The 12,746-nt window shown below is 45.7% G+C and overlaps 3 protein-coding genes across 3 annotated transcripts in view; 2 read left to right on the top strand and 1 right to left on the bottom strand.

The window, feature by feature from the left end:
• The first annotated feature begins 20 nt into the window (after nucleotides 1-20).
• LOC126539024 (cysteine desulfurase-like) lies at nucleotides 21-2,542 on the top strand. Its single transcript, XM_050185719.2, has one exon. It carries the CDS (start codon nucleotides 132-134, stop codon nucleotides 1,473-1,475), a length of 1,344 nt encoding a protein of 447 aa, XP_050041676.1. The 5' UTR covers nucleotides 21-131; the 3' UTR covers nucleotides 1,476-2,542.
• Nucleotides 2,543-2,641: 99 nt separating this feature from the next.
• On the top strand, nucleotides 2,642-11,917 carry LOC126539027 (inactive hydroxysteroid dehydrogenase-like protein 1). Its single transcript, XM_050185721.2, has 8 exons — nucleotides 2,642-3,479; nucleotides 4,092-4,214; nucleotides 4,288-4,398; nucleotides 4,482-4,540; nucleotides 8,021-8,100; nucleotides 8,224-8,305; nucleotides 9,200-9,427; nucleotides 11,049-11,917. Exons 1-8 carry the CDS (start codon nucleotides 3,239-3,241, stop codon nucleotides 11,145-11,147), a joined length of 1,023 nt encoding a protein of 340 aa, XP_050041678.1. The 5' UTR covers nucleotides 2,642-3,238; the 3' UTR covers nucleotides 11,148-11,917.
• Cln3 (CLN3 lysosomal/endosomal transmembrane protein, battenin) overlaps nucleotides 4,956-12,746 on the bottom strand; it is an 88,936-nt gene continuing 81,145 nt past the window's right edge. Inside the window, exon 15 of the mRNA XM_072285294.1 lies at nucleotides 4,956-5,026. Within this exon, the coding sequence (XP_072141395.1) occupies nucleotides 5,024-5,026 (3 nt within the window). The 3' untranslated portion in view covers nucleotides 4,956-5,023. The remainder of the gene's footprint in view (nucleotides 5,027-12,746) is intronic.

The raw sequence follows: 12,746 nt of genomic DNA, 5'->3' as shown, positions 1-12,746 counted from the left end.
TGCAGCCGTCTGTCAAGTCAGTATATAGCCGATGATCGCCGTGCAGTTTGTTGTGATGCGTGTTGGTGACGCGTGACTCTCTCAACAGCAACCAACCGCGCACGTGTAGCAGAAGTCATCGAAACTTTACAATGTCGGCGCTGTTAAGAAACTTGCGGCTTGTGTGGTGGCCGCCGGCGAGAATCGCTGCGCAGAGGACTCTGTGTTCCATACCTTCGAAGCTCCTTGGCGAATACGACATGACCATGACCGTTGAAGCGCACGACTTGAGAGCCCTGTACCTGGATGCCCAGGCGACGACACCGCTCGACCCGCGCGTTTTGGACGCTATGTTGCCGTTCTTTATCAATAACTACGGCAACCCACACTCGCGGACACACGCGTACGGTTGGGAGAGTGAAGCGGCCGTCGAAAAGGCGAGGAGCCAAGTCGCCGCTCTCATCGGCGCGCAGCCCAAAGAGATCATATTTACCAGCGGGGCCACTGAATCCAACAACATCAGTATAAAAGGCGTCAGTCGGTTCTACGCCGAGAAGAAGAAGCACATCGTCACGACGCAGACGGAACACAAGTGCGTCCTCGACTCTTGCCGCGCCATGGAGGCCGAGGGTTTCGACGTCACCTACCTGCCGGTTAACCGCAACGGCCTCATAGACGTTCGGCAGCTCGAAGACGCCATCCGACCGGACACGGCACTCGTTTCAGTAATGATGGTGAACAACGAAATTGGTGTGACGCAGCCGATCGCCGACATCGGCGCCGTCTGCCGCAAGCACAAGGTCTTCTTTCACACGGACGCTGCGCAGGCCGTGGGCAAGATTCGCGTCGACGTTAACGACATGATGGTTGACCTCATGTCCATCAGCGGCCACAAGATATACGGCCCTAAAGGCGTCGGCGCCCTCTACCTGCGCCGCAGGCCTCGCGTGCGCGTAGAGGCACTGCAGAGCGGCGGCGGCCAGGAACGCGGCATCCGCAGCGGCACCGTGCCGACACCGCTTGCCGTCGGGCTGGGAGCCGCGTGCGAGGTCGCACTCCGCGAGATGGAGTACGACCATCGGCACGTGAGCCGGCTCTCAGACCTGCTGATCGCGCTCCTCACGAGCGAACTGACGCACGTCGTGCGCAACGGGGACCCGCAGCGCTCGTACCCGGGCTGCGTGAACCTCTCGTTCGCCTGCGTCGAAGGCGAGAGCCTGCTCATGGCCATGAAGGACGTGGCGCTGTCGTCCGGCTCGGCCTGCACGTCGGCGTCGTTGGAACCGTCGTACGTGCTGCGAGCCATCGGCGCGGACGAGGACCTGGCCCACTCGTCGATACGCTTTGGCCTGGGCCGCTTCACGTCCGAGGAAGAGGTGGTCTACACTGCGCGGAAGTGCGTGCAGGAGGTCAAGAAGCTACGCGAGATGAGCCCGCTCTGGGAGATGGTCCAGGAAGGCGTCGACCTCAAGTCGATCCAGTGGACACAGCATTGAGGCTGCTATGATTGTTTAAAGCAAGGTCAGAGCTTTGGAAGTAGCAAAATTGAGTGGACACGGTTGGAGGATTACAAGTGACATCACTGACTGGTGTCACTTGATGGCTGATGCCTTGTGCCCTTCAATTAGGCCTGTGTCAGTGGTAGTATGCACGCACTCTGTGATGTGGTCCCGAACTTCATTTTGCTGCACAAATTGTCTTTATTTAAGGAGCCATGGTGACTTTGTTCAAGGTCTCCGTTAAGCAGTGTTTGCTGTTGCATAGGCCTGTAATGCTGCATTTCAGTATCATGAATTACATGCGCTCTGACCTGACTGTGAGAGACGTACATGCAGAGCAGGTAGTAATGTAGGAACTGCGTGCTGCCCTAGGGAATAAAATGTGTAGTGCTCTTCCCATGTCAAACGTTGTTTCACGATTTGAAGCCACTCATGTTGTCAACCTTACCAGAGAACTATACGTTGACCATTGCGTTCGGAACCACTGAAGTATTCAAAGTAGCAGAATATCATCCCATAAATATATCAGCAAAGAGAAAAAACCTTTCTAAAATCATTTTGTCGTTGTGATTTAATGCATAGAAAGTGCACTTCGGTGAAGGACTATCTACATAGAAATGTAAAGCTTTTGTCACCAGGGCAAGGAGCGATGACTCTACCCGTAAGTGCTTGTCTCAAACCACTTAATGTTCTAAAAAGGAGAACTTCGTATGGTCTTTGAATGTAAGCTGCATCTCGTAATGTACATATTTCGCAGTGCTGTAGCTTACGCATGATATGCTGTGATGCTAGTCCTGTGTGTGCATTTGAGTATATTTTGGCAGGATAGAAAGAGCTGTGAGTGAATTCGCTTTTTTATGTGAAGATGTAGCTGAATGTTTATTTCTGATTACACATTCATTATGTGTTAAGCAAATTATTACACGGCGTGTATGTGTTGGTAATTGTATGAGTTGAGTGCAGCATTTGTGCACTGCAGTAGAAGGTATGGAACGGCTTTGAGGTCTGCACACGTGCAAGTTGTAATGCGAATAATAAAGAGTCCAGATGCCTTCGGGTCCGAAGATTGGAGTTATCTTGTCTGGAAACGATTCAGTATAATTTGGCACGGCTTGATTACAGTATTTTCTTCTTTGTTTGAAGGCAACCGCGAATGAAAGGACACCGACAAGCATTTTTAAACAATGGTGCTCTTCGAGATAGCGTCCGTACAAACACTTCAAAAGGCCGGTCAGGGAAATTTAGCGCTCCGACACGTCTCGTTCGGGCGACAGCGTTCTTGCGTGTAGCGCACACGTCAGACGAGGAAAACCTTGAGGTTGGTGGGGGACACCTCTCAAAAAAAAAAAAAAAAAGTGTCTCTCTCGAAACAAAGGATTGCTCAAGCGCCACACTGCCGTCTTCCCTTGACTTCGCATCTAGCGGCGGACTATTTCCTCCAGCTTTTGCACATCCCTAGCGCGGAAAAAAAGAAACGCATATCTACTTTGCGTAGGCCGCGCACCTCAGTTTCGCGTGGACGGGAAAACATGCGTGGCCACGGGGCACAGCTTCGCGATTCGTCCGCCAGTTGGTAATAAGACCAGGGAGAGAGAAAGACGGTCAAACCTTGCACTGGGCGAGGCATCGAGGAAAGAGCCGCGGGGCAGAACGACACACCTCTCTGTACGGCATCGTGACGGCGACACGCGCACATTGGTCGCGTCAAAGAACGGGGTGCGGAAACAGGAACCGAACCCGAGCTGGGACCCCCTGCCGACATGACATCGACATCAACGCAGTACGAGAGACTGAAGATGGCAGCCGTCGACCAAGGCTTCTTTCTGATACAAGAAGTTATCGGGCGCTTCAAGCGAGTCGAGAGCATCCTAGCTATCGTCGGCCTCTTCTACGTTGGGAAGACTGCCACTGCCGTGAGCTCGCGTCTGCTCGAGGGCATCCGAGTGTACGTGCTGTCGCAGTTCCGCTGGCACGACTTCACGCGTTACGGCCAGTGGGCAGGTATGTCGTCAGTGCGCGCCCGTCGGCAGAGTTCGCGAACTTGACCGACAGAGTTCATGCGGCTATTTGCTACCGCGTGCGAAAAGCGTCGAGGAACCGGCTTGCACGCCGCTTTTTCCTTCCTTCGCGCTCGCCCTCTTCGCGCACGGAGACGGGTCCGCATTTCGCTTGGCGTCTAGCTGCAGCTGAATTTACATTTTGCCTGGAGTCGCCAAGCGTGACGCCTTCACGGTGTTTGATGAAAATATGCGTGAAGTAACTGAAGAAGCTAATTGATAAGCCTAACCATTTAGCTACGGTAATTTAGCTACGCCAGTTACTAGCTACCACTAGTAACTGGCGGCGCTTTAATTTACATAACTCGGTGCTTGAAATGTGCTATTACGACGTGCACACGTTGCTGCATATAATCGCGGTAGACTGCCACTTGAGAAGTATGGACAATTATTTCACGTGACTTTGCATGTTACAAACTGTTGCATTTCTTTCAGTTTGGTTCATGCTGCCCTAACATCTGCAAGCGGGTGGGCGTGATGTCCCTTTTAGGAGACAATTCCTAGCCTGGTTTTCTTTCTTTGTGATGTTTATATATGTTTTCACCTCGACTTGCAGTTGTCACTGGTGGCACAGATGGCATTGGAAAGCAGTATGCACGACAGCTGGCGAAAAGGGGCCTGAACATTATTTTGATCAGCAGAAACATGGAGAAGCTTCGAGCCACAGCTCAGGAACTTGGCAAGTGACTTGACTCTCAGCGAAAACTGCCAACGAGACGATTCTCAGGGATTTTAATTCCTCATATTTCCAGAATTTGATTTCCGCGTGCGAACACAAATCATTGAAGCCGACCTCAGTGAAGGGCGGCACATCTACCCGGGAATAGCGAAGCAGTTAGAAGGCAAGGAAATTGGCATACTAAGTGAGTGAACCACGCGTCACGCAAGTGATTATGCAATGTTACCAATTGCCGCATCTTGGTGACAACTATTCTTTTCTATGCAGTAAACAATGCTGGAGTAATGTACGACTCTCCCAGCCTCTTCCTCAATGTTCCAGAGAAGGTATGCACCTTGAGGATTTTTCCGTAGGCCATTCAGCAGCAGTTAACATTTTTTTTAAGAAACGCTTAATAAATTTTCATGCTCTTGCTACACATGGAGAAGAAAAAAAAGGTTTCACGAGTTTCATTTAGGCAGTTTAGGCATTTAGATGCAGCCACATCATCATATACAACGCAAGTGCTGGTGTTAGCTCGCATGTAGTTGCCAGAGCTGAAATGCAGTAAAAGCTTACATCATTTATATTAGTACTCCATCTATACTAATTGATGCAGTGCAGGGAAAGCTATGCGTTGTCAGCCAGCCGTAGGAAAAAAAGACAACAAATTAGAAGGGCTTATTCATTGTACGCCAGTTGTACAGTGATGGCTGAACAGAAGGATCACGAGTGAATTCATGATGCACAGTTGGTGAGGCCCTCCTCCTTTCGCAAAGGAGCAGTTGATTGGTGTTCCTGATTGGCTGGCACAACCCGAAGCTCTTGATTCACTGTACAGAAGGTAGGCCATTTGTGGCATTATCAGTATAGATAATGTGGTTCAAATTGCGACGGTAACAAACGCTGTCAGCTGTCTAACATTCAATGTCTAACATTCAAACGCAAGGAAAAATTGTCATCCACCTATTTGTAACAGAATGCTTATTTGCAGTTGCAGCAATATCCGTTGGCATTCTACTAGCTATCTTCCCAGAAGGCCTTCCTTACTTAACTAAAGAGGATGAAGGCAAAAGCCTGCGTGTTCACGAGACATTCATGGCATTTTCATTTGAATGCATTGTTACTTTCTCTCGCCAAAGGTTGTCGGTTTGAGTGCCTTGATTAGCTAAATCTTTACTTTCGCCTTAACACCAAAGGTAGTGACTCTCAACTTTCACAATGTCAATTGGAATCCAACTTGCAGATATGGCCGCTTCACCCCTATCTACAAGTGGATTCTACTCCCACCAAAGGTTGTGGATTCGAGTGCCTTAACTGTGCCTTAATTATCGCTACAGGCCATGCTGATGCTTCTTCTTCGCCTCCGATTCATGCTTTTATAAGCAAATTGATGGCCTAATTCGCCCTAATTAATACCAAAGGTCGTAGGTTTGACTCCTTATGAATTTTGATGCCATAATGCCGGACATCGTGTTGTATAGCACAGAGGGATCGACCGTAAAAACGACAAGACAGAGCGCAATGGCCTCATAGACTGTCTTAAAATAACATAGTGCTGAAAAAAATAACCTCTTAGTCTTTATGGCAATCCTTATACGAATTAAAGTTCATGCTATAATGCCTTGTACAGGCACAAAGAGCCTACTTACAAAAAGTTCGCAACACATTTTGTTAGCTCAAGTTTGCCCATGCAAAGCATCCATCATCATCATCAGCCTGGTTATGCCCACTGCAGGGCAAAGGCCTCTCCCATACTTCTCCAACTACCCCGGTCATGTACTAATTGTGGCCATGTTGTCCCTGCAAACTTCTTAATCTCATCCGCCCACCTAACTTTCTGCCGCCCTCTGCTACGCTTTCCTTCCCTTGGAATCCATTCCGTAACTCTTAATGAGCATAGGTTATCTTCCCTCCTCATTACATGTCCTGCCCATGCCCATTTCTTTTTCTTGATTTCAACTACGATATCATTAACTCGCGTTTGTTCCCTCACCCAATCTGCTCTTTTCTTGTCCCTTAACGTTATACCAATCATTCTTCTTTCCATAGCTCGTTGCGTCGTCCTCAATTTAAGTAGAACCCTTTTCGTAAGCCTCCAGGTTTCTGCCCCGTACGTGAGTACTGGTAAGACACAGCTGTTATAAACTTTTCTCTTGAGGGATAATGGCAACCTGCTGTTCATGATCTGAGAATGCCTGCCAAACGCACCCCAGCCCATTCTTATTCTTCTGATTATTTCAGTCTCATGATCGGGATCTGCAGTCACTACCTGTCCTAAGTAGATGTATTCTCTTACCACTTCCAGTGCCTCACTACCTATTGTAAACTGTTGTTCCCTTCCGAGACTGTTAAACATTACTTTAGTTTTCTGCAGATTAATTTTTAGACCCACCCTTCGGCTTTCCCTCTCCAGGTCAGTGAGCATGCATTGCAGTTGGTCCCCTGAGTTACTAAGCAAGGCAATATCATCAGCGAATCGCAAGTTACTAAGGTGTTCTCCATTAACTCTTATCCCCAATTCTTCCCAATCCAGGTCTCTGAATACCTCCTGTAAACACGCTGTGAATAGCATCGGAGAGATCGTATCTCCCTGCCTGACGGCTTTCTTTATTGGGATTTTGTTGCTTTCTTTATGGAGGACTACGGTGGCTGTGGAGCCGCTATAGATATCTTTCAGTGTGTTTACATATGGCTCGTCTACACCCTGATTACGCAATGCCTCCATGACTGCTGAGCTTTCGACTGAATCAAACGCTTTCTCGTACTCAATGAAAGCTATATATAAAGGTTGATTATATTCCGCACATTTTTCTATCACCTGATTGATAGTGTGAATATGGTTATTGTTGAGTAGCCTTCGGGTGCATCCATCGGGTGCATGCATTGCAGATGGCCGTGATTAATACTTTATGGGCTAGTGTTGCTTACAGACAACATAGGAAAAAGCGTTTTTTTTTTTTTCCTGCAGAGTTCTGGTATTCTGGCTAGATGTCTTCGGCCAGCATTGAATTACAGGCAGCATCCATCATTTGTTTGTTTGGAGCAGGAACAGGGTATAAGAAAGAAGGTCGGCATGCAAATCGATTTCTCTTGAAAGTGTGTGGTCAGAGGAAACAGGCCAATGCAAGATCTCTGGCTGCAGTGGTGTCGCACATGCAGAGCAAATGAAATGTGCACCTGTGGTTCACCTATGAAAGAGAGCCGTCTAAAAATTACAAGCGAAACCATTGGTGGCCTGGGGTGAAGCCTACCTCCAGTTTTGGGCCTGGTGTTTCCCTCTATTGCTGTAAAATGTTCTGCAAAATATTTGTTCTTTTCATTTATTACACTTATTCTCGATGTTATTTGCACATTTAGGGAAAACAATCTATTTTTTTCTGGGTATTTGCTTGTCCATAAAAGGTTAAGCCCTTATCCTCTTTGGTGCACAATTTTTTTTTAATGTGCCTGTGACTGCCTGGCTTACATGCTTAACTATAAACTCTTGTATTTTTTTGAATGCCTGCCCAATGACACCAGCATATTGGGGTGTTAGGGGAAAGGGGGGAAGGGGAGTTCTACTTATATGGTACCACTTTTTTCATTATTAGTTTATCATAGACAGTTTTAAGGTCACATTATGCAGAGGCAAAGGAGAGGGTACAAAGTGACAGAATCACCTGGCAAGTTTTCCATGCTTTAACAAGACTTTATGTAATGTCAGTGATTATGGCAACACATGCATTGTAAACACACGGACAGGCATTGTAAAGATATGAGGCTGTGGATTAAGTAAATTTTCATTCCACTTGTGACACCCTTCTCTTTAATACCCTCTGTTCTAGAAACTTGTAGAAAGTGTGAACATCAACATGATGGCTGTCATGATGATGACATATATCGTCATGCCACAGATGGTTGAAAGGTAAGCAGAAAGATCTTTTATGAACATAGCAAGGGGTAGCCTTACTCGCCTCCTTGTAAATTACACGATTACGTTGTAGTAGGCATATGCCAAAGATTATGTATCATGCACTTTCTGTTTCAGGAAAAAGGGCCTTATTGTGAACATCTCGTCAATTTCATCATTCTATCCACTTCCTTTGATGGCTGTTTACTCTGCTTCAAAGGTTTGTCGCATAGTTTATATATTTGATCGGGCAGTTTCTAGGCATGTTAAAAAGTCCAGATGGTCATTAAGCAGCATTGCGTCCATGTCACAGGAGCCTAAACTTTGAGTACATTCATACTCTGCCACATGGGTGAATTTAATGGCATACAAACTTTAGGCCAATTGTGGCATGGTTCCAGCAACTCTGTACGACATCAAATTCATGCTGTTCCCGATTTTGGTGTTGAAAAGCGCACACAGACGACTCAAAACTAACAACAAAATCATTTTGACTGTTTGCTGAAACAAACTTGTGTTTATGCATCAGAAATTGAGTTGCAATTGTCAGTTTGCCGCCCTAAAAGGGTCAGCTTGCTTCTAGACAAAATTTTCACTGAACAAACAAAACTTTGACTGAAATGTGCCTAGTACTCTCCAGTGACCATTTTTGCACTTTAGCCAAAAAGCATTTCTTGTTATAAATCACAAATACAGACTAAATTGGTGCACCACCTGCATATATCATGTGTAGATTTGGCACTAAATCATGGTAGTGTAGGCACTAAAGTACATAGATGCAGCACTACCTTCAAGCATTATAAACATAAGGCAACACAAGACCTTGGCCATGTAATACAGGTGTTAAGCTTATCTACTACAGACTGCAACTGTGCCATTGGGTGTCGCATAAACTTGAGTCCGCTGACCAAGAAGATGACTTAACTACCCATTTTTATTGAGCCTTTAAAAAGTACCAATTGCCAAAATGTAAGCGAGTTTATTAAGCTAAACTGCTGCCCCCTCATACTTGCTTACATCCTCTGAAAGGTAGTGACGTGCTGCTAGGTACTGTTTTGCTCTGACCTCGTGTTCTTGTGACTTATGGCAGCACACATCGTCACACTTTTCCTAGGTTTTTGTCGACTGGTTCTCAATGGCACTTGACTACGAGTACCGGGACAAAGGCATCATCGTGCAGAGCCTGATCCCTTCGTACATCTCAACAAAGCTGGTGCGCTTCAGCAACTTTCTGAGCACGCCAAGCATCATTGTTCCAGACGCAGAGACGTTTGTCAGGAGCTCCCTGCAGACCATTGGTGGCAGCAAAAGGACCACAGGCTTCTGGACACATGGTTTACAGGTTTGGTGCCCTTCTTTGTATAGAACTGATAAGCCAGTTCGAAGCTCACAAGTTTATTTAAAGTGGCTGCTATGTGTGGTGCATTTTTTATGGGTTTTCGGCATGGCATCACACAGCATCAGTGCCCATTTTATGCTCTGCAATGATGATAATGCCATTATGTAAATAATCCGCAAGTAGCTTTTTTTTTTTTCTAATTCCGTTTCAGTTAATTCCAAACTGTGGACCTGGCTTGCACCCAAACATTTCTGTGGGCCAGGATTGTCATTATATTTTATCCTGAAATTGGCTCTCACTGGATAATTCCAACATGACTGGTCAACAAGCATTATGTCTGTATACTATGAACCCAATAGCTGCAGCACCCAACTTTGCAATGAGGAAAGACAGCGAATGTGTCGCAAAGATGCTATCTCTCTCCTAAAACACATTTTCGGCCTGCCCTCAGCATTGTCAAGTAATTAGATTCTGGGGCACGTTTGAATCTGGTAAACACTGCCAAATAAAGCAGTGCTGTGATTTACTGCCCCCCCCCCCTTCATATAATTTGATCTATCCCATCAGTCCCATGAAGGTTGAATTACGAGGGTCTAATTAATGGAAATGAATTGTAATATGGGATATTCACTTTTATTGCCAACTGTAGCCTTTCCCCTTTAGCACATGGTACGCTCAGCCACCACATGGCCAAGCTGTACAAGAAAGCCAGTCTTGATGCTACATGGGTAGGATACAGATGCACATATAGGAGTGCGTGTTTGCAAGAAAACGAGAGGTAAACGAATAGTAAAGCATGCATTGGGTGCACAGCAGCCTGAAGGCCCAGTTCACTTCTGCAAAGTGCACCCATGAAGCCTTGTATGTGAACACCACAGTGCAAACATATCTGGCCCCTCCAAACAGCATGTCGCAGTTCTGTTTTATGTAGTAGCATAGTGCGATAGATACCCTTTCTTGTGACACACTTCCGTGCAAGTCGCCACGCGTGTGCATGTGGTACCTTGAGAACACATCACTGTAGTAGATCGCACATTACTGCTATGCTAAAACTCCCTGCCCTAAGCACACAGCTATGGTTCGTACTGTAATTGTAAAATGTCCAGGCAAAATACATTATGTACACTGTTGTCCATTGGGGCAATTTGAGTGCTTTTTCATGTCATGATGGATGCTGCGAATTTCTGAGCCACAAGTTGCATTTAGGTCAATGTGGCCATGCAGTGTACACATATTCTACGAGCCTAGCAGAAATTTGTGTACTTGAGAATGCTGCGAGAGCTGGTGGCATAAGATTTGAAACTTCCAGAAGGGCCTTTCCCACAACATTGTGGGAAGAAAAGTCCAGAAACTCATCATGCACTTTTCAACCAAAAGCAATTTTCATATGTAAACAAATTTAATACTAACCAATGTCTTAGATTCACCTTAGTCCTCCGATTATGGTTATGGATCATGTAAATTTTGGATAAAACAGGTATTTTTAGAGGTTCTGAAAAGTTGGTATCAATGAGATTCCACTGTGGTTTTCTGGATTGTCGAAAAATTACCAATGCCCAGGGACATTGTGAATGATGTAAACCGACGTTACCAGCACGTACATTTTCTTTTTCTTTTTTTTCAGTACTGGACATACGAGCACATGCCGCAGTGGGCGTGGAACTTGACTTCATGGTATATGTTCAAGACCATCGACAACACGCCAAAGCCAAAGTTTGCATGAGCAACTCTTGGCCTCTCTGCTCGCTGGTAGTGGCCGACTGCCTGTCCTCATGCCCTAGCGAGGTTTGCACTCTCATCCCAGTGAACCCTGCCAGTGAGTGACCTTTGCAGCAGACTGTGAAAGACCATTTTAACATCCTCTGGACAACAGTGGTCAACCATACAGCTATTTGGTTGGTGCTGGGGATGGGCTCTCGCCTATGGACAAGGAACTGTTTAAGAAATCATACCACTCTTCTCTTTGGCAACTTGCCTCGCCAACATTTTGGCAAGGCCTGCTTGACAACTTGCATTTGACTGCCAGTGACAAGCCTTGAGCCATTTGCCAGTGCTTATTACCAAGAGATTATTATCAACATTGATTATTGGCAACATAACCTGGCAATGACAACATGGTGAGTTGTCTTGGTGCCAGCAGCAAGCTTTGGAGAATGCTAGGATAAAGAGTGTCTTAACGTTTGGCTTTTGTAGTGAACTGCCATTATTTTGGTGACTTGCCACTTTTTGAGCTAGGCATATTTGACAATTCATGTCTATCTGCCTGCAGCAAGCCTTGCAGAATGCACAATCCTGAATTTCTCTTATGCAATCAACTGCCAGTGGCATGCATAAGCCTTCAGACTGTTGCTGTGATGATCCTTTCGAGCCAAAGTGCGAAGAAGCCATGTTTATCCCTCAAGCATGAGTGTGAAGAGATTATTGGCCCCCCTTTGTACGATCATGGACTACCACGCACAGAAATAAACGTTACAATTTTGAAATTTAAAAGAACAGTGTCTTGGTCAAGTCTGCAGCTTAAGTTACAGCACCCAGGTGTAAGATTTTAATCTTTCGCAGTAAGCGGTGCATACTTTTGGGACACACTAAACAATTTGAAAGTGATGGCAAGTACTAGTGCATAATTCTTTTTGCATGTAACCATTATATGCTACAACACAAAAGTACTAAGTTTTAATGATTAAAGAAACCATCATGCTCCAATGAAAAAGCCTAAGCACCGCCACTTAAACGTGCTCTCCAATATGGTGCACACATCTTTCGGATGAGACAAACATACCTTTCTATGTCTGCTTCGTCCACGAAGTGTGTTAAATTTATAGGTCAAGTGTAGAATGAAAGTGCTGGTTTTGTGGTGCTCCTTTCATACATGTATACGTGCTGCTTTACTTTGTTTGGGAAAAGCTGCAAAGTGTTCAGACCTCAAATCACTTGGCATCTTCATTTTACGGCAGGTTCTACTCCTTTAATAGAAGTAGTAGATCGTAGGAGGCATAATTCGTGTATTTTTTTGAAATGCAGATAATTAAAACAAACATTACTGCTTTTTCAAGTCTGAGTTCGCACGAGTCCTTTGGTGTTTCTAAAGTTGACAAGGACTGGAGGCCCAAGTTTGCACATGAGCTACAAGGACAGCAAGACAGTACGGTGGAGGTAAATGACACACATCAACAGCCAGATTGCTCATTTTCATCAATACTGGTCCTTTGCCACTATTCCATTCATTCAGGCTTAAGCCATGCAGTGTCATTAAAGGAGCAGTGCATTCTGGTAACAAAATAGGATCTGAACCAAAGGTGCATTCGTTGTATCTGGATGTCTA

This window comes from Dermacentor andersoni, chromosome 11 (assembly GCF_023375885.2).
Source record: "Dermacentor andersoni chromosome 11, qqDerAnde1_hic_scaffold, whole genome shotgun sequence".
Taxonomy (NCBI): Eukaryota; Metazoa; Arthropoda; class Arachnida; order Ixodida; family Ixodidae; genus Dermacentor; species Dermacentor andersoni.
The sequence above is the reverse complement of the archived record's forward strand: the minus strand, read 5'-3'. Positions and strand labels throughout refer to the sequence as shown.